The sequence below is a fragment of the Rattus norvegicus genome, chromosome 2 (assembly GCF_021556685.1).
Source record: "Rattus norvegicus strain SHRSP/BbbUtx chromosome 2, alternate assembly SHRSP_T2T, whole genome shotgun sequence".
In the NCBI taxonomy this organism is placed as follows: Eukaryota; Metazoa; Chordata; class Mammalia; order Rodentia; family Muridae; genus Rattus; species Rattus norvegicus.
Window position 1 is genome coordinate 139,971,064 of NC_141535.1, and position 22,283 is coordinate 139,993,346.

Sequence of the window (22,283 nt, forward strand, 5' to 3'; positions counted from 1 at the left end):
AGAGAGAGTGGGGAGAGGGATGGGGAGAGAGGGAGAAAGGGGTCAGGAAGAGAAGGGACAGAGAGTAAAAGAGTGAGGAGGGGGAAAACAACCCCTTTTATAGTAAGCCTGGCATCACCTGGCAGTTGCCAGGTGACTGTGGGACAGGGCCTAGCAGGAATGCTAACACATACTATATGGTTCCAGGGGAGGAGGTGGAAGGAGAGAGAGAAGACAGTGACCATGAGGAGCATAAGATGAGACCTCGGGACACTGACAAACACTCTACCTCTAACACGTGTGGAGGAGTGTGAGGGTGTTCGTTCATGACCATCTGCTGAACTGGGTGTCTACCCTCTGTGTACTTTGAAAATAATCATAGAGCTATGTGGCTGGAGAGCCAGCTAAGCTGGCTGCCATAGAGAACCTGGGTTCAGTTCCCAGTACCCACCTGGTGGCTCACAACCATCCTATGACTCCAGTTCTGGTCCCCATGGGCACCTGCATGTAGTAACGCATATACATACAACCAAGGCATGCGTACGTACAAAATTTTAATATAATTATAAGATTTTTAGATAATCTATATACCCAGTACAGTTATAAACAAGACCTACCACTTATCTCTTGAATTAGTGTATGTTCAGTTCAACAGGCGATCATTAGCAAACACCCTTACACTCCTCCACACGTGTCATGGCATAGAGCATTTACCAGTATCCCAAGGCCTCATCTCCTACTTCACTAACCGTGCATCGGAACAGGAGATTCGGTCCCAGGCATTTGCCACAGAACCCTGCAGACCCTGAGCTGGGACCACTAGTCCTCTGGCACTTCTGCAGTCGCCCACTTGCCTCTCTCACTTTATGGAGACTTTACGGCTCTCTGAGGTGACAGACCCAAGCACAAACTTTTAAGATAACATCCTATATGATTCTTTGCTTTACTTTGGCTACCAAACTAAACCAGTCCTTGGCTTCCTCAGTTTTAAGTGAGGAGCCTTTCAGTTCTACATTTACAAGTCTCTCCTTCTTTTAAGTGGAGCGTCCTGGCCAACACCACAAACCTAAATATTTTTGTTAGTACAAGTACCGTCCACTGTAGACGCGTTCTCTACAGAGGAAACCCTGGCTTCACCCTGCTTGGTCTGGCCAAATAGTCTGCCAGGCTTACCATGAAAGATCAGCTTTCCGACAACAGCATGAGGAATATTTCCCATCCAGGGCTGAATGACTCCTGACAGGAGGTTGCAGGCTTGGCAAGACACCACAGGGATCAGGCCAAGCCAAACACGGAGTGGAAAACTCTATTCAGCACTGCACCATAGTCGGTTCCCTGGGGCTGGCTCACACACTGTCTCTGGTTAGCAATGAGACGCCAGCACATACTGTACAGAGGATGTACCTCAGTCAGGTGAGGCGGGCATGGCGGGATGCGCAGAACAGTTCCAGCCTAGCCAGAAGAGAACTCTGAGTTCCTCCAAGAACACCCGATGCTGGAGATGCTTGCATGGCTTTTGGAAATACCTGTGGTGTTCGCAACCCATGTGCCTAAGTGCTTTTCCTTTTAAGCAAGGGTAGAAAACCTGCGTTCTTATCTCAGAAGCAAATGAAAAAACAATTAAAAAGGGAAAACATCTGCTCAGTTCGCACATTTCCTACCAGACGCCACCAATCTGCCTTCAACCTTCTTGTTACTCAGCTGTGAGCTGGCTGTAGAAATAGCATTTCTATCTCTCTCACAGAGTGGCAAGTAACTCTTCGTCTGCAACCTTTGAGGGTGCATTTATATGATCGTTAAATCAAAATTTGTGTATTTGGTTTTTTTTTTGGTTCTTTTTTTCGGAGCTGGGGGTATTTGTTTTAAAAATCTCTAAAAGTTGCAATGGACAGAGCCCTGTAAGCTGCCTCCAATCAGCAACTTTTCAAAGAGAAAAGCCTGGTCCATCACACCTAAACCTCAGCTTGTCACAGCTTTGACACCGCTTCACTGGACATGAATAACTGAGGGTCGTGAGTTCACAGCCCTTGATTTTTCGAAGCAAGAAGTATTTATCTAGGATGCTTGCAACCGGAGGTAGTGAGCATGCAAACACACAGACACATAGACACACACACACACACACACACACACACACAGAGAGAGAGAGAGAGAGAGAGAGAGAGAGAGAGAGAGAGAGCAAGTGCAATTGGAGATAATGAACACACATCCACACAGGAAGTGCAGGTGAAGGCGGCAACCATGCATGGACACGCAAGTACGAGGCAAGACAGTGTCTTAAAAAGTGGAAATTTACCCATTATGCACATTATGACAGACTTCACCAACCAACGGAAGATGTCAAAAGCCCCTACCCATGATAATAGTAACTTTAAAATAGTAGATTTCAAAGTAATATACAGATGCATATATTTATTGATTGTATCTCATGCACTGGTATTTCTATGAGCAATAACAACTATTAATCCCTAGTGTTCAAATACATGTGTATATGTACTGACCAAAAGAAAATTCCTATAATCGGCAGTACATTTTTTCCAACTACCATGCTACTGTTCACTTAACTAAAAGTGTGTCCAGTCTACACCACATCATGGAAAAGCAAGAGAGAAGCATACAGCCGCGTTAAATGTCATTGTAGCAAAGATGCCCCTTTTCCATCCATCCTTTGGTTTGCTTGGGACCTCACATCACTCTATTTTGTGGTTCTATTTCTCACAGTTGCCTCGGTAAATATTCAAAAAGCACCCTCCTCGCACCTGGCATCCTGGGCCAGTTCATTGCTGGAGTAGAACTCGGACCTCCTTGTTCCCGTTACCTTGGTAGCAATGGTTTAAGCCGTCAATTGTCTTAAACTTTAAGATCACAACAAACTATGTTGTTCAACTTAGAAAGCTCAATGGTGTGAATGTTCAAGTCTTTTTCCTTTCATAACAATCTCTTAAAAATGTGTGTGGCCATCTGTAGCCTGTGTCATTCTGTCTATATCTCCTCAGAGTTCTAAGACACATGAGTTCCGGTCTGACCTGGTAAATACAGGAACTGAAGCCAGAACCAGAATCTAAGCCTCTAGTCCCCAGGTCAAAGATTTTTGACATTCCATCTGCTCTGAATGTATGAAAAAATAAAAGGGAGAAAAAGAAGGAAGGAAAAAGTACCAGAGATCAAACCTTCCTTCCTTCCTTCCTTGGACTTATGTGTTAGTAAGTGTCACTTGGCAATCTTTATAAGCTTATTAAGCAATGTGATATTTGGAGCTACTGGTCTCCATATCCTCCTGGAGATGCAGCTCAGCTGGGAGAATGATTGCCTCACATTTACAAAGCCCTAAGTTCAGTGCTCAGCAGTCATTGAAAGTGTGTGGTGGCACACTTCAGTAACCTAGCACTCAGAAAGTGGAGGCAGAGAACTGGCTGTTCTGGGTCATCTCAGTGACAATGGAAGTTCTTGACCAGCCTAGCTCAAAAAACAAGCAAGCAAGCAAAACAAAACAAAACAAAACAAACAAACAAAAAACCCCAAAACAAAAACAAAAAATAAACCCCACCTGAATAATATATAGTTTCTACTTTATATGATTATCAATAACATGATCATACATAATAATATGAAAATGAGTTAGTACATCTAATGCCTTTTAAAACATTTCACAGTAAGTAATGAACAAATGACTCTCAGTAGCATTATCTTAATTCACTCAAAAAGACTTGCTTCCTTAGTATTCAGTAGCTGTCTATGTTTTTGCCAGTGACTAATATGCTACTTTAAAATAACTCATATACGTATGATAGGCAGCTTATGTGTATATCATCTTGCAATAATTGTGTATCAATACAATATCTTGCTCCTACGTGTCTGTAATAATCTGAATGAAAAATGTCCCATATAAGCTCAGATACTTAATGCTTGGTCCCCAGTAGATGGCGCTGTTTGGGGATGTTATGGAACTTCTAGGCGTCAGCCTTGCTGGAGGAAGTGTATCACTAGGGTGGGCTTTCAGGGTCTATAATCTGTAGCTTATCCAGAACGCACCACTTCCTATTCTTCCTCTCTGCTTCCTGTGTGCAGATGAAATGTAATCTGTTGGGTTCCTACTCCTGCTGGGATACCATACCTTTCCTATCATTATGGCTTCTCGCCCTCTGAAACCACAGGTGAAACAAACTGTTTTCTTTAAATTGCTTTTGTTACTTTAAGACAGCAAAGAAAAGTAACTAACACGGTGACTTTAATCCTCACTCCGTTGTAGGTGCTATCTACCTATAACAAATCTAATTGTGTGTTTGTATACTTCTGTTATAATTCAGCTTATCTTGGCCCTGTATCTGAGCATTAACTGCTTTTCTCCTTTTACACTCTTAGAGATGTTCAGACATCTATCTCTATGGACTGCTCATGCTATTCCTCAGTCCCCTCCCCACATTTTCCTTTTATGTCAGTTTAACACGAGTTAGAGACATTTGGGAAGAGGAACGCTCAATTAAAAGAAAATGCCTCCATATGACTGGCCTATAGTCAAACCTGTCGGACACTTGCTTAATAGTGATGGATGGAGAGGGCCCATCCTACTGCGGACAGTGCCACCCTGGGCTGGTGGTCCTGTGGAAGGCCAGCTGAGCAAGCCATGAGGAGCAAGCCAGGAAGAAGCATCCCTTTATGCCTTCGCTTCAGTTCTTTCCTCCAGGTTGCTGCCTTGTCTTCCCTCAATTGACATGATTCAGGATATGTAAACTAAATAAACCCTTTCCCCTGAATTGCTTTTAGTCAGTGTTTCGTTTTTACATTTCCAGCACTTTTAGTGGCCAAAATATTCTCATTGTAAAAATATGTAATCAATGTAAAAAATAATTCTAGCTGACATTGTAAAGTCTCTTGGAAAATGCACTTGTATTTTAGACATAGACTTTTTTCTGTGGTGATTTTCTGTTTATTTGGGAATTCTTTTTCTGTAACCAAGGTAGGGCTAATTAATGATTTTCATTTTTTTTTTCATGGCCAAGAGAAACTCGTGTATCAGAAACTCATTTTTAGATATTTGGGCCCTGCTAGCTCCCTGTGCTCTTTTTCCATCTTTCACCCTCCCCCCGCCCCACACACACACACCTTAAAACAAGATCTCAGACTCACAGGAGATGACTCTCATGGCTTAAAAGAAGTTAGCCAAAGAGGAGAAGAAGAGGCACTCTCAAACCTTGGTTTCTCTTTGGGTCACCACAGACTCTGAGCCTTGAGTCACCTCCAAACGCCTGCATCGACTTGGAGAGCAAGGGTATGTTTGTGGCTCGTTAACCAAGTGCTTCTTCATGAAATCAACATTATTCTTCCATGATGCCTTCTTTATTGAAGTGCCATGCTTTGTGACTAAGCAAGGATGCGCGCGAAGGTATTTAAAAGTCGATGGTCAAAGCGCTGGAGAACTATGCTTCATTGTAGTTGTGAAAAGCACACATATGCACATGTGAAAGCACACATATGCACATGGGAAAGCACACATATATACATGTGTTTTCCAGGCTTTAGATAGTTGACATATATGACTGCCTTCTACAAAAAATAAAAAGCCAAGAATGTTTAGAAAAACATGGCAAAGAAATAATATCAAAAATATAGAAGCGGGGCCCAGAAAGATGGTTGAGTGAGTAAGAGCTCTTCTCACTCTTTCCCTGTACCCTTGGTAGCTCACAACTCTCTGTGGCTTTAGCCCCAGGAGGTCCAGTGTCCTCTTCTGGCTTCTCAGGCACCCGTACTCATACATACATGCTCTACACACAAACACAAATATATACCCATAATTAAAATTAATAAAGATGAACCTATTAGAAATAGATTCTGAAGGGACGTTTATCTTGGGTTGGACTAGCACTCCTACAAGTACAAGGCCAGCAGCAAGAAGGGCCTGCATAGGTAACGATTCCGTACACCTGAGAACTGTAGATGACAGCTAGACCTGGACTATGGACATTTTAAGGAAATGTATGGAAATCATTGAGTGGCAGGGGGACAGTTTAAACTATCAGTTGTGAATGATAGTTTAAAGCATTGCTGCTACAGAAACAGTTGAGCTAACTGTACCCAGTGTTTTTAAAAGTTAATAAGTGAATTACCCTTTCTTCCTCCAACTTCAGAAACGATTGCAGGGTAAGAGGAGAAAGAAAACAAGATACTTTTTATTACTGTGGATTCAGAGATAAGGCCTAAGTGTCTGGTGTTCATGAACTTCCTGATAATGGGTTCTCAGATGGAAAGATCAAACACAAAGACCAATAACTGGACACTGTGCGAAGAAAGAGCTGTTGGGACCATCCACTCTGCACGTGATGTCTCCATCGACCCATACCCCTCAAGGCTCAGGGATCTATGTGGAAAGACTGTGAGAGCCAGAGAGGGCGAAGGAAACCAAGGAAACGGCATCTTCCAGACACAGCAGGACTGGTGTGCATATGAACTCAGAGTGTGGCAGAAGTCCAAAGTATGTACAGGTTCAAACTAGATAGGGTCCCAGCACTGGGAGGGTTAAGTGGGCACCAGCTCCCACCCTTAAGTGAGAAGACATCTGCCTTTGATTACTGCTGGCAAAGGGAAAAATCCGTTTTCTCCAAGGGAGTCTCACTGGGCATATCAACCACACTGCAGGGCAAGCCCCATGTCAAGAGTTGTCAATACAAAAGGAACTAAGTGGTATTTTGTTGACTTTTTTGTTTCATTTTGCTCTGGCGTGGAGCTTTTTAACTTATTGCTTAATTTGTATTGTTATTATAGTTGTTTTGGAGGGAGGGGGGAGGAGGAAGAGAAAGAGAGAAACCCTTCGTTTTTATTTCTTGTTTTGGGGGGATTTGAGTTGCTTTTAAAAGAGAGTGAGTGAGCATAAAGCTGGTTGGCTAGGATCTGGGAGAAGCTGGGGGAGAAAGAAAGCATTGGCTATGTAAATAACTGTTAAGTGAGCTGGCCTGTTTCCCTTTAAGTCAGCATGCATACATCCTGCCTTAAGCACAAGCCTTGGAAATGTACCAAAGTTAGGGAAAATTTCCTTTGATAGTGCATTGCCCTGGGGAGCCCAGTGATAACCACTGCCTGCAGGCCTTTCCAACCCCTCACGCAGATAATCTATGGAACAAGACCAATGCAAAGTCTGAATTGTAGAACACTGGCTTCTCTTTGTGCTGTAACTGTAATTCTCTAAGAAGCAGCACAAGGTGTCCTGAAGATGCAAGGAGCCTTTAGACTAAGAGCACTCTGATTGTTCCCAGAAGGTACCCTGGTCTTCTGGCACATCTCCCTGATTTCCTTCTACCACACCACCTTTCCGAATGGTTCAAACACAAATCCCAATGCCAAGCAAGTCCAAGGGTGCCTGAGCCCCCTCAAATCCTCCACACCTCTGCCGCTCCTTCTACCAGAAGGCTGCCAATTCTGCTAGGCCGAGTCCAGCCAGCTCTGGAGATGCACTTTACCACTGGCCCCAGAACATAGAATCTAACATTCATTGTCCCTCCATAACTGTTCTTCCTGCTCTTTGCCCACTGGGTTCCTGTCTGTGAAAACTTTACCAGCTGCCAAGAGCCAGGTCTTAAACACACTCACTGACCCCTGGCTTGATAAATCCAAAGAAGGGCTCTTGCTCTCAAAGGACTTTGTCAACCACTTTTTTATCTCACTATATCTAAAGCCGAGACAATGAGACTGTGCATGAATTAAACTGTAAAGAAGAGAAACATTTAAAGTAAGACCAAGCTGTACACCAAGGCGGAACAACATAAACAAAATCTCAATTATGAACAGGAACCACTCTAGAAACAATACTTCTCTGAAGCAGTAGTAACCACCATGTACTTTCTTCTCCCTACCCAGAAAATGATGAGAAAATGTACCAGAAAGGCCATGGACCCCAGGGACACATCTACTACAGAAAGGCTGGATCCAGACCCCTGGTTAATTTATTGTTTAGGGTCTACCTTTCCTCTATGAGCATTTCTGGTTTGTAGATTCATCCCCTTTGGATTTCAAACTTTAGTGGAAGCTTTGAGAAAGATATTCAGATGTTCAACTGAAACAATCACACACTAAAAAGCAGCCAAGTAAAATAAACTAGGGAATTTTCTGATTAAAAAAAAAAACTTCAAAGAAATTGCAACCAGATGGTTCCCTTCAACCATTGATTTATTTGTTCTGAAATGTGAACAAGAGGAAGCAGGCTGTGGCAGAAAGATTGGTTTAGACATAGTGAGAGCAAAGCTTGTTAAGATGGGGAGGGGTGCAGAAGAGAGGGAGGGAGGGAGGGAAGGAGGAGGGAAGAGGGAGTCAATTTCATAGGGTATTTTAAGGGGTGGTCTCTATAAATGTATTGACTTTTAGAATTTATGGTCTCAATAAATCTTAGCCAAAGGTCAAATTTAGAGTAGCAGTTGGGGCAGAAGGCGGTGTAGGGGTTAATGTCACTGCGGAAGAAAGATCTCTGAGCAAACACACTTAGTGTGCAGAGCTCTGGTATTAGTAATGGGCCATGCTGCAACGGTGGCTAGACATTTACACTCAAAATTCACCCTTCTTCTCAGTCATAAAAAGGAAGTGAACAAGTCTATTGTCCCACTGAGAGACATGATGGATTTTAAAATGCCTCTAACTTTCAGCCACCCAACTGCAATAAGATACGAACAGCCTTTTTAAAGACTATTATTAGGGTTATTACTGCCGTGATGAAACATCAGGACCACGATTCCTCAGGAAGGAAAAGGTTTATTTGGCTTACACTTTCACATCGTTATTCATCGTGGGAAGAAATCGGGTCAGGAACTCAAACAGGGCAGAAACCTGAAGGCAGGAACTGATGCAGAGGCCATGGAGGAGTGCTGCCAACTGGCTGGTTTCCCATGGCTTGTTCAGACTGGTTTTTTATAGGACCCAGGACCACCAGCACAGGGGCAGCACCACCCACAATGGGCTGGGCCCTCCCTCATTAATCACTAATTTAAAAAAGACTCTACAGGCTTGCCTACCGTCCAATCTTATGGAGGCATCTTCTTAATTGAGGTTCTCTCCTGAGATGACGATAGCTGTGTCAGGTTGACATAAAACTAGCTGGCAGAGCTATCAAACTGGTTCATTCTGCTTTGACTATGGAAGAAGGTTACCTCCCCCTCTAAAGAACCAGAGCCTTGGCCATTAGATCCAGGGAGAAGGAAAGAATTGGAGAATCTGTTTCTAGGGAGTGGTGCTTCTGTACAGTTGGAACTTTGGTGTTTTGGTGTGAGGAAGAATTTCAAATGGGGGCTGGGCTTGCGGGCCTTCCATATCAGTTAATAAGGTCAACATTATAAGAAAAAAAGAATAGGATATGTGCATGGGAAATTTAACATGGACTGATTAGGCTTAGATTTTTCAAAACTTACTTTAATTGTGGTTCTTAATGCTTCAAAATTAACCTTCTCTCCTTTCAAGTAGATTGCCTCTGCCAATTCATGATAGTGATGTTTGAGGACGAAGACAACACATCATGCAGTCAGTGCTTCAGCAAGCCACCAAGGAGCTCCTAAATATCTCAAACAATGATGGGGAGAACTTTCCCCTGCCCCGTCATTTTAAAAGCCAAATCAGTCTGAGGGAGGTAGTATGGATCCTACACCACTGTGCCAGAGAGGAAACAGAGCTAACTTTTAGGGGCTAGTCTCTAGACGGAGGTACGGCTGGATGCTCACCCCAGTCATCAAGTTGCCTAATGCCTGGGTATCTGCCTTCGAACCTGTACAATTGACATAGGAGTTGGTAGGGACTTCAAAGAATCTGCACCAAGAATGTGGTTAGTTAATGTGCATAAGGAATGCAGAAGCACATCTATTATATAGAAACCACTCCTTATGCAACCCAGTTTCTAGGTCAAAGTTGAGAACCATCGCTGGTGTTTCAGAACATTCTATGACCCCATAGGTCCAAAAAAGGAAGGAAGGAAGGAAGGAAGAAAGAAGGAAAGAAAGAAAGAAAGAAAGAAAGAAAGAAAGAAAGAAAGAAAGAAAGAATAAGGAAGGAAGGGAGGGAGGGAGGGAGGGAGGGAGGGAGGGAGGGAGGGAGAAAGAAAGGAAAAAAGGAAGGAGGAAGGAAGCCCAAAAATCTTGTCTTGCCTGTTGAGTGAGGGACTAATTCTAAGCTCTTATTCCTTCTCCTGTTAGAATTGTTCTCTGAAATATTTCTACACAATGCAGTTCAGAAATAATGTACAGGCTTTGGAGGCAGGCAACCACCCAAGAGCAGTCAGTGGCATGTCTGCTGTTAGAGTCACTGTCACAGAGAGAGCACTACTTTGCCTGAGAGTCATTAGGTAATCCCATCTTCGTGTCCATAGGAAGGATGACTACAAAGAGGGCAGACAGCAGTGCTTCCTAGCCTGAGCTACAAGCTCTGGCACTGAACCTTGTCACTGCATCCAGTTTTGGTTATTGTTCCCCTCTTGGTACCATTAGCCTGGCTCTTGGGATGATGTCCCTTGACTTCTGCTCTATGGTATGTCAAAGCCTTTGGGGACTGAGCCTGGATCTCTTTAGATTCCAACTCTTTCTCCAATCACTGCAGTTTAATTTAGCATACAAGAGAGGAGGCTACATCCACTTTCTGTACATCTGCAAACATTCCCTCTGCAAGTCAGAACTCAAGGCTCTCAATAGGCAAATGTAATTAGCCAGATACTTACCACAGGTCATGTCTTGGCCCTCAGAGGCTCTACAAATAGAAGATGCCTTGCAAGTTTGGTGACCATGCCTGTTAGAATTGGTGGTGTAGGCAGAGAGTGAAGAGTATGAGGAACAGAGCACAGCCAACATGGGCACAAAGTCACACAGAGATTGTGAGTGTGGCATATACTCATTTGTTTCTTTAAAGGGGTCAGTATTACCGCAGGTCACCAACTGTGACTGTCACAGCAATTTGAAATGGGTGTTGTATTTAACACAATTTACCACGTGTGCAGGCATCTAATTTTGATGGAAATTAACTCTTCAAGTCTCAGAAATTATACCTCCTCCTGTAGACTATCCCTGCAAATCACATGGCCACCAAGATAGGAATACTCCTAAATCACTGTCCTACAACCTTGAAACCACTACGAGTGTTAGCAGAGCTGATAAGATAGATATGCTAAGATAATGAGAGAGGGCTTTGCTCTGAGGGCTTGGCTCACACAGTTAGAACATCAGAGAGCCCTTTTGATCTTGTACCTGCAAGCCAGAGCCTGAAGAAAGCCAGCCCAGGCCAAAGATCTAAGAACACAGGGAGCCTGTGTTATAAATCCCAGTCCTGGACTGAAGATCTGAGAGGGGAGGCAGGTGAGGAGGCAAATCCAAGACTATAAGAGCCATGAACGCTGAGGAAAAGCAAGGGGGTTGGAAAAAGGGAGAGGTAGAGGGGCAAGGCTCAGAAGTACTTGGCATTTCTGTGAGAGACTAGGGTACCAGACAGAGACCAGTCCACAATGTAACAGGAAGGTTCTGCTGAGGCTCTCTTCTTTAGGTTTTGTTTGTACTTCTTCCTCTGAGAACTCTAAAGTCGGTGTAAATATGAGTCAAAGAAAATGGAACATAAATGTAGCAAAGGAGTCGGCTGCCACTCGGGAGTCTTGATTCATCTTTGTTGTAGTCTCTTGTGCCCGTGTTACTTTACTAAAGGAATTTGCAACCGCTGGAAATTAAAAGCCTTGGCATTTTACATTTGTTAGGATGTTACGACAAAAGAAAGACACAAAAGGAAAGGAAAAGAAGGAAGGAAAGAAAGAAGAAATAATGTGTACACATGTGGTGACACACATATAATCAACAAAACCTATAAAGGTACAAAGTCAGAAACCATAATATATAAACAGAAGACCAATCACATAAAAAACAACAAAAACTTTTGAGTTCCTTTTGTGTTGAGCATCTACTGCTGGGCATAGGGTGGGGCATTCCCCTAAATGTGGTTTACTCATTGGGTAAAAACCAATTGTTTTGTTTAGGAGCAGTTACCAGTTGGAGATAGCTTCTTGGTTAGGGGTGCAAGGCAGTGTCCAATTTTCCATCTCAGTGCTGGGACCCTGACTGGTTTGGTTCCGCATGGTCCCTCTGTGTGAAGCCACAGCCTGTCAGTTCTTGTGTGGATCCTTCCTGTTGTGTCTGGAAGACAGTTTCTTTGGTGTCCGCCATCTCTACTGCTATTATGATCTCTCTGCCTCCTCAACAATTCCCTGAGGGGAGGGACCTGATGAAGGCACCCCATCTAGCACTGAGTGTTCCAAGGTCTGTTACTTACTCTCTGCATATTGTCCAGCTGTGGGTCTCTGTACTCGTTTCAATCTAGTGCAGGGGAGAAGGTTTTCTGATGATGGCTGAGCGAAACAAAACACTGACCTCTGAGTATAGAAGTGTTACCACAAGTCATCATATTGCTATGTTCCCTTAGCAGAACAGCAGTATCTGGTTCTTCCCTAGGATCCTGGGATGTCTAGCCTCAGATTCTTGGACTGGCTACCCATGCAGTGTCAAGCATGAGTTCTAGCTCATGGAATGGACCTTAAATCCAATCAGACAGTGGTTTGTTATTCCTACCATGGCCGTACCAGTCCTGGGCCAACATATCATGCAGGCAGGCCACCGCTGCAGAAAAGAGGGTTTGCAGCTGGATGCCTGCTTACCTTCCTCCTCTGATGGTGTGCAGAGCCAGCACCCTGACGGCTAACAGGACTTGAGATTTAATGTGACCCTTTGAAAGGATCCGATAAATATGACCAAGTGATTTGGGAAAACACAAAACTAAAGCTAGTGGGCAGTGAAGGACAGCAGAGTCTTTTATGGATCCCCTCTCTATACTTCTGTAAGAAATCTCTTAAGCATCGAAGATTTGTGTAAAATGTAAAGGCAGGAAGGGACGTTCCCAAACTTTAGCTCAAAGTTTTTCTTCTCATTTTCCCCGTTTAAGTAAGAATTTACAGTCAGAAACAAATGAATCTAACATATATCAAGTAACACAAGAAAAAATATTCCCTAAAAAATTATAAAAACAATGTCTATTTCAGGAGAGATCATTGGTGTAACTGTATTAGCACAAATACTTTTGTATCTACGAAATGCTATTCTTAAAGATTCATTTTACTTATTATTTATGTCATGTGCACGTCTTTACGTGTGGGTGCGTGCTCCATGTGCAGCGCCTGAGGAGGCCAGAAGAAGGTGTTGGATCCCCTGAAACTGAAGTCACAGGTGTTTGTGAGACTCTCAGTGAGGGTTCTGGAAATCAACTTAGGGTCCTTTACGGGAACAGAATGTGCTCTTAGACTCTGCAATCTTTCCAGTCCCTCAATTAGTATTTTTTTTTTCTTTTTAGAATTTAAGACTCCTCTTTTTTCTGGCATTAGTAGTTGTGATCCCTTCAATGGAGCTGCCACCCCACTGAAGCTGTGCTGGACCACGGGACCCCACCATCAACTTCCCTTCCCTCTCCATGCTATTTGCTAAGTTTCTGTGTATGGCCTCTGGGTCTTGTTGGCCGGGCTGCTGGACCGAGTGCTAACATCTGTGCATGCTCCCCACCCATGGAAGGATTCTTTTCTCCCAGTGACTGAACAGTCAGTTGTCATTCTGATGTTAAATATCACTGTTCCAACTGATGACTCTCTGGCTTTGCCCAGGTCATAGTTCAAAGCCTGAGAGACAAAGGCTACAAGTTACCATAAGCTGGGATCAAGACAATACATGCTTCTGTGTTGGGCTGACCCACGATGGGGCTGCTGGCAACCCCAGGGCAGCATGTGCTCACCCCTCCCACCAGCTCCACACAACTGCTTTATCCACAGATATTTTTTGCTAGTGCAGTTTTAGTTTAGTCTACAAATTAAACTAAATTGCAGTTTCAAGAGGAAAATGTGATTATCCAGCATGCTCCCTTGCCTAGATGTTCATGTTAATTTTGAAATCATTGTTGAAACTAGCCTCCAAACCTGACCTTGGAGTCTGACTGTAGCCTAGACAGAGAGAGAAAAATAGAAGATGCAAATTCTTTCAGCCACCTTCGAGTAACTGTGGCATAAATAGCGGACACAAACACCTTCATCTTAGAGGAGAGGATTTGCTCTGATTCACGGTTTCTGGGAGCTCAATCAATGGCTGCTTTGCTCCATCTTGGGTTTGAACAGAAGATACCAGCAGAGGGAACATGTCAAAATGGAGCTTTGTCCCCTCAATGTAGACATTAAGGGTGGGGCTACAGGCAGGAGCTACAGCTTACAGGATGTACCTACAGGGGCCTGCCTCTATGACTACTTCCTGCAGGTATGTCCCACCCCTTATGACCTACTTCCTGCAGGTATGTCCCACCCCCTATGACTACTTCCTGCAGGTATGTCCCCACCCCTTATAACCTACTTCCTGCAGGTATGTCCCACCCCCTATGACCTACTTCCTGCAGGTATGTCCCACCCCTTATGACCTACTTCCTGCAGGTATGTCCCACCCCCTATGACCTACTCTCTGCATGTATACCCCATCCCCCATGACCTACTTCCTGCAGGTATGCTCCACCTTCTGATTTTTTCATGACTCCCAGGAAAGCATAACCCTGTGGGGATCACTCCTGTCTGGAACACAGCACATTCTAAGGCAAGAGGTAGGATGAGAAGACTCTGGGAGGCCGGCCTCTCGGGACAACACTTCACACACTAGGTTTCTGCTGACGGACATGCACTGGACAGAAAATAGCATTTTTCTTCTCCACCAAATGCTATCAGCTCCACACACTCTCTTTCCTCATTCTTTTCCCAAATTAGGAAAGAAAATAGTGATAACTTTACCGAGAGACATGTGACAATGATCATATCACAATGAAGAAGAAAAGTTGGAGGCGGGGTGGAAACACGGCCATTTGGGTTTTCCATTTCACTGGGATAAGAATTGTCCCGTCCCTCCCCCACCCACCCACCCACCCCCGTTGCTGTGTGAAAACTCACCAGACACCAATGTGACATTCTTGTCACTTTGCATATTAAATAACTTCACAGCCACTTGACTGTACTACCGAGGTGTGAGCTGCTCAATCCAAGGTAGGAACCACCAAGACCAAACTATTTCTTGGAAAGTTGGGTAATGGCCTGGCTGTTTTGTGCTTATGTTGGCAGAGCAGTTTGGGAAAGGACTGACTGGCTTCCCAACTCACTTCCTGGCTCCTTCTTTCCTGCCTCCTCCTGTCTTTAGCCAGTGAGGGTAAGAACAGGCAAGGAAGACAGATGGAATGTTTAAATAATGAGTACACACTCCTCAGGTTAGCTTCAAACTCTCTAGGCATTTCACATGTGAAAAAAAGAAAAAGAAAACCAACAAAAAAAAAATCCTCCCAAGGACTCCAGTGACCTCTGCATCTCTATCTGACCACAACTCCCAAGCAGGCTGCACTCCTGTCCCTCGACACTTTACCCTGCTGCTAACCATGCATTGGTCTTCTGACTGTCTGACTGCCTGCCCTGCTGTTGGTAGTACTGGCGTTAAATCCACTGCCTTGCTTTGTATGGTATTGGTACAGAGACAGACAGATAGACCAGGGAATAGAAGTGAAAACCCAGAAATGAACCCACGCACCTATGGTCACTTGATTTTTGACAAAGGAGACAAAACCATCCAATGGAAAAAAGATAGCATTTTAAGCAAATGATGCTGGTTCAACTGGAGGTCAGCATGTAGATGAATGCAGATCAATCCATTCTTTTTTTTTTTTTTTTTTTTTTTTTAGTAAAGGCTTATGTGAAGCAAGTTTATTAAAAATAATGCTAATGTGATCCCAGGGCACACTGATTTCAAGAGGGTCTTTGCAACAGATTTTATCATAACCACTTAATCAACTAAACAACAATGGTGAACTTAACTTATAGAATCAAATAACAGAGGAAAAGGACCAGGCTAATCCTACAGGGACTGAGCTGGCCTTGATCTTCCCTAAACGTCTGTCCAGCCTGCAGTCCTCAGCAAAGCTGGTCTCCAGAGGGTTAATCAGGGCCAAAACCGATGTTTGCAGTGAGCTCCCCCTGCACCGGCTAAGGCCCCAAAAAGGCAGGAGCCAGAGTGAAAGCAAGAACAGTGTCCTACACTGTTCCAGTTGTTACAAACGAGTAAAGGCCAGTTAAAGATTTCCATGTTCACTATTTCAAAATGCTAGTTTTAAAAAAACGTCACTAGCAACGTATGCATTTCCCCTCCGCATCTCTTAAACCCGAACACCCAGTGTAGAAACACTCTCGGGAGAACCAGAGAGAGGAAGAGGGGAACAGATGGTGTGTGGCAGATGCTGGTACTGCTCAGGGGCTGTGGATGCCAGCTGTGGCAACACTAAATCCCCCAATAAGGCATCAGGTGTCGGGACTCCTTCTCATAAACGTCTGGAATGATGCCATAGGGTGTCTGTACCATCTTAACTGAAGACTTCCCAAAGAGCTGGCTCTCATAGTCTATCAGCTGCCTCCAGAAGCCCAGGTTGGGCCTGATGACAGGCCTCCGGGCTTTCACCCAGTTGTATGCCTCCAACAGGCACAAATTGTGGAACTTCATCAGGTAGGCAATGCAGAGGGTGGCCGAGCGGCTCACGCCTGCAGCACAGTGCACCAAGGTAGCCCCATGCTTCTTGCTTACACTGTGGATCTTGTCAGCCACAGTGTCAAAGTACAGTCTAATGGGGGCATGAGGGATGTCAGCCAGAGGCACTTTAACATACTCAAACTGGGGCCAGTTGAAGTTGGGGATCTCGATGGTTGCATTGACGACACAGGTGATGCCCCGGGCCTGGAGGAGGTGCCGGTTGGAGGCCACACTGGCTCTGCCCAAGAAGAGAGAGGAGGTGATCTGAGCAATGCCTCCTATGTCTCCCTCGGAAATCATCCGAGGAGCCATGAGAGTCCGTGGGAGCGTGCTGTGACCTCTGGAGCTCATGAAGATGCCAGTGGTCACACTATCATCATCAGGGGGCAAAGCCAGAGAGCAGTGGAGTCCGTCCTCCACCAAGGAATCCAAGGCTGCAGCCTCCTTCCGAGCGTCCCGGTTGCGGCGGCCGTGGCTCTCGGGTCCGTGCTGTTGCGTGGCTCGCGGCTTCTGCCCGCCAGTCTCGCGCGCCTCCCGCTCCCTGCGCGCCGCCGCCCTCTTCCGAGCGCGGGCCCGCGGCGGGGACCAGATCAATCCATTCTTATCACCCTGTACAAAGCTTAAGTCCAAGTGGATCAAGGACCTCCACATCAAACCAGATACACTCAAACTAATAGAAGAAAAAGTGGGGAAGAATCTCAAACACATGAGCACTGGGGAAAATTTCCTGAACAAAACAACAATGACTTATGCTCTAAGATCAAGAATTAATAAATCGGATCTCATAAAACTACAAAGCTTCTGTAAGGCAAAGGACACTGTTGTTAGGACAAAACGGCAACCAACAGATTGGGAAAAGATCTTTACCAATCCTACAACTGATAGAGGGCTTATATCCAAAATATACAAAGAACTCATGAAGTTAGACGGCAGGGAGACAAATAACCCTATTAAAACATGGGGTTCAGAGCTAAATAAAGAATTCACAGCTGAGGAATGCCGAATGGCTCAGAAACACCTAAAGAAATGTTCAACATCTTTAGTCATAAGGGAAATGCAAATCAAAACAACCCTGAGATTCCACCTCACACCAGTCAGAATGGCTAAAATCAAAAACTCTGGTGACAGCAGATGCTGGCAAGGATGTGGAGAAAGAGGAACATTCCTCCATTGTTGGTGGAATTGCAGACTGGTACAACCATTCTGGAAGTCAGTCTGGAGGTTACTCAGAAAATTGGACATTGAACTACCTGAGGACCCAGCTATACCTCTCTTGGGCATGTACCCAAAAGATGCTCTAACAAATAACAAAGACACGTGCTCCACTGTGTTCATAGCAGCCTTATTTATAATAGCCAGAAGCTGGAAAGAACCCAGATGCCCTTCAACAGAGGAATGGATACAGAAAATATGGTACATCTACACAATGGAATATTACTCAGCTATCAAAAACAATGACTTCATGAAATTCATAGGCAAAATGGATGGAACTGGAAAATATTATCCTGAGTGAGGTAACCCAATCACAGAAAAACACGCATGGTATGCACTCATTGATAAGGGGATATTAGCCCAAATGCTCGAATTACCCTAGATGCACAGAACACATGAAACTCAAGAAGGATGACCAAGGGGTTGGGGATTTAGCTCAACAGTAGAGTGCTTGCCTAGCACGCGCAAGGCCCTGGGTTCGGTCCCCAGCTCCGAAAAAAAAGAGAGAAAAAAAAAAAAAAGAAGAAGGATGACCAAAATGTGAATGCTTCATTCCTTCTTTAAAAGGGGAACAAGAATACCCTTGGGAGGGAATAGGGAGGCAAAGTTTAGAACAGACACAGAAGGAACACCCATTGAGAGCCTGCCCCACATGTGGCCCATACCTATTTAGCCACCAAACTAGATAAGATGGATGAAGCAAAAAAGTGCAGGCTGACAGGAACCGGATGTAGATCTCGCCTGAGAGACACAGCCAGAATACGGCAAATACATAGGCAAATGCCAGCAGCAAACCACTGAACTGAGAACGGGACTCCTGTTGAAGGAATCAGAGAAAGAACTGGAAGAGCTTGAAGGGGCTCGAGACCCCAAAAGTACAACAATGCCAAGCAACCAGAGCTTCCAGGGACTAAGCCACTACCCAAAGACTATACATGGACTGACCCTGGACTCTGACCTCATAGGTAGCAATGAATAACCTAGTAAGAGTACCAGTGGAAGGGGAAGCCCTTGGTCCTGCTAAGACTGAACCCCCAGTGAACGTGATTGTTAGGGGAAGGGCGGTAATGGGGAGAGGATGGGGAGGGGAACACCCATCTAGAAGGGGAGGGGGAGGGGCTAAGGGGATGTTTGCCTGGAAACCAGGAAAGGTAATAACAATTGAAATGTAAATAAGAAATACGCAATTTAATAAAGATGGAGGGGAAAAAAGAAAAGAAAAAAATCTTAACAACATGTAGCTTCCTTGGAAAAATGTCTCATATAAATTGGTTACTATTATGAAGCAAGTCAAACTGCTTCCTTTTTACATATTCTTTAAATTATTTTTCTTTGCTTTATGTGTATAACCATTAGCCTGCATGCATGTCTGTGCACCAGGTGCAGGCAGTGCCTGTGGAGGCCAGAAGAGGGGGATAGATGCCCTAGGACAGGATCGTTATGAGTAACTATGTGGGTGCTAGGAAATAAGCCCCAGTTCTCCTGTAAGAGCAGTCAGGGCTTTAGCCATGGAGCCCCCTCTCCTGGCCCAAACTCTGATATTTTCCTACAGACAGAAAAATCACTGAAAAGTTTAAAAAGTTGATCCCTCTGTTAAGTCCCAGCCAAGTCGGTATTCTAAGACTAAAGTCTGGCCCTTGATCAACAGACTCAGTGAACTCTTCTGGGCCCTTTTACACAGGGCAGTTTTGGATCACAGCCTCAGCCTTCTTGCTCGGGGTGGGGGAGATGTAAGTTTCTGCTCATGCTATGAGCAGTGTCAGCAAAACAGAGTTTGATGTCTTTAAAGAGACCTGCAGCCTGGTTCTCTACTGAGTCTTAGACTTATCTTAGTTCAGTGCAGGATAATTCAAATAATTTCACATGAGCCCCAAGGTATATCAACATGAAGATCAGACTAAGTTTTATCCCAACCAGGGTTGACCTTCCCCAACCACATCTATTCTACAAATAGGGATATGGTTGTTTTAATGAGATGGCTCCCATAATCTCAAGAATTTGGGTATGTCCTCAAGTGACAGTGCTATCTGGGAGATTTAGGTGGTAAGGTATGGCCTTGTTGAAGGAAGTAAGACACCAAAGGCAGGCTTTGAGAATTTAAAACCTCAGGTTATTTCTCCCTGTTCCTCTCCCTCCTCTTCCCCCACACTTCCTGCTAGCAGTCCAAGATAGGAGCCCTCAGCATCCTGCTCCTACTCCAAGCCTCACTCTTGCCCATGTTGTTTTATCACGGCAACAGAAAGGTTAACTAATCACAGGGGGATTCTGGGTCTTTGGTTTTGGTTTGGCGGATTGTTTGGCCCCGTTGCTGAGGCTGCACTTTAGTGATGAGAAATGAAGGCATGTAATTCCAGCTCCTGTTCCCCTTGGCCTCCCTCAGAAGACGGGCTTCTCATGGGGAGTAGAGCCGAGTCAATGCGGGGAGCCAGCATTAAAGGGAAGAAGAGGGAACTTGTTTTACATCTCCTCTTTTGGCTGTTGCTCTATCTTGTTTCTGTGTGTTCCCAAGTAATGACATCCCTCACTTTTAGGGTGCCATGTCTTTTTTTTTCTTCTCTGCTTTCCTCTCAACAGGGTTCCTCCCAACCTGGCACAACTCCTATTTTCCCTCGCATTGGAGAGTGGGATGAAAGTCAACATGAAGTCTTACTTGAAGCAGCTCGTCTTCTCCCATGGCTGCCCAAACTTTCCCTCCATTCCCTCTGTGTCTAGCCGCAACTGAGTTGGATTTCTCAAGACAGCATCCGTACATCTGCTCCAGCCCTAGCTGCACTAGGGTGGGTGGTACGCTGGCCGCTGGCCGGCGCTGAGCTGTCCAAAGGATGCCTGCCTGAATCCTCGGAGCTCCACCTATTCTCTGATAGGCTACGAACGAGTCTCTCTTGCATTAATTCTCTCTCTCTCTCTCTCTCTCTCTCTCTCTCTCTCTCTCTCTCTCTCTCTCTCTCTCTCTCTCTCGCTGCAGGAGGTACCTGGTGGTTTAGAACACACAGTGCTCATCTAGAGAACATGAACTCGCATCCCGCTATCCACATGAAACTGCTCACGCCTACCAGCAACCCCAGCTCTCGGGGCTCTGACATCCTCTTCTGGCATCTGAGGCACCGGCACTCACAAGCACACACCCACACATAGACACAAGTGTATACAATTTAAAATTACAAAATAAACACTTAAAAACTATGAAGTTATCTACCCTGATCTTAAAGGAACGTCATGGCAACCAGGAAGTAGAGGAAGAGAAATAACATCAGGAATCCAGGGCAAGATTCAGCTCCCAGTAGACATCACTGTCATGTACTTCCCCAAGCCAGACCCCACCATCTTCCTTTGTACCACCTCCCCGAAGAGCCACCCAGACAGGAGCCCATCAAGAGATTGGTCCGTTGATTAGGTCAAGGGCTCAAGATCAGTGTTTCTAGCAAGGCCATTAGAGACATATCCAGAGTATCCGTCACTAATCTACCTGCCATGCCTGTCTGAATCCAATCCATCAGACAACTGAGGGCAGCCATCACACTTACCTAGAAGCTGGGTTGTTTTCTTTTATAAAATCCCTCTTTAGTATTTGTAATTGTGTGTGTGTGTGTGTGTGTGTGTGTGTGTGTGTGTGTGTGTGTGTGTGTGGCTATGTACATACATGTGCAGGTGCCTGCAATCCCCAGAAGGCTCAGATCCCCTTGAAGTTGGTGTCACAGGTGATTGTGAGCCACACAGTACGGGTGCTGGGAACCCAACTATGTACACTCTTAGCTGCTAAGCCATCTCTCCAGCCCCCAGCAAAAAGTTTTATTATCCCTTTGTTTGTTTGTTTTGTTTTTATATTTCAATCTAAACAAGCTGAGAAAAAAGTTACAACCAGTCCTACATAAAGAGGGGTCAGAGGCCTAGACTCAGGAAGAAGCCCTTCTGCAGCTCCAGTCACCGAGGAAAAACTCAAAGCCAACATGAGTAATTCAGGCATCAGCTGTCCAGCACGGGCACGTAAAAGCTCGAATTCCCTTCGGAGTCCCTGGCTTGGTTTACTCTATGTGGTTTCACGCATAGCAGAGGGATCTCGAAGGCCTTGAAAGCAAAATAAATGAAAAATAGCATCAATGTTGGTACAGTTATAGATGATAGATAACATCTTAAATTCAAAGAAGAGAGATGCAGACTCTTTGAGCAAGACTGAGTGCCAGATTTCCCTTCGAAGGTCCATATGCTGCCTCAGGTGGTCATACTCATGAGAACTAGTGTCCCCATGTCGCAGTCACTATAACCAGTGTCCCCATGCCACAGTCACTATAACTAATGTCCCCATGTCTCAGTCACTATAACAGTGTCCCCATGCCACAGTCACTATAACAGTGTCCCCATGTTACAGTCACTATAACCAGTGTCCCATGTCACAGTCACTATAACTAATGTCCCCATGTCACAGTCACTATAACAGTGTCCCCATGTCACAGTCACTATAACTAATGTCCCCATGTCACAGTCACTATAACCAGTGTCCCCATGTCACAGTCACTATAACCA

At 44.8% G+C, this 22,283-nt stretch overlaps 1 protein-coding gene across 1 annotated transcript; it reads right to left on the bottom strand.

The window, feature by feature from the left end:
• Positions 1 to 15,718: 15,718 nt before the first annotated feature.
• Dusp14l1 (dual specificity phosphatase 14-like 1) lies at positions 15,719 to 17,062 on the bottom strand. Its single transcript, NM_001408787.1, is given in 1 exon segment — positions 15,719 to 17,062. A coding segment is annotated over 1 exon segment (597 nt). The 5' UTR covers positions 16,902 to 17,062; the 3' UTR covers positions 15,719 to 16,304.
• Between the last annotated feature and the right edge of the window lie 5,221 nt (positions 17,063 to 22,283).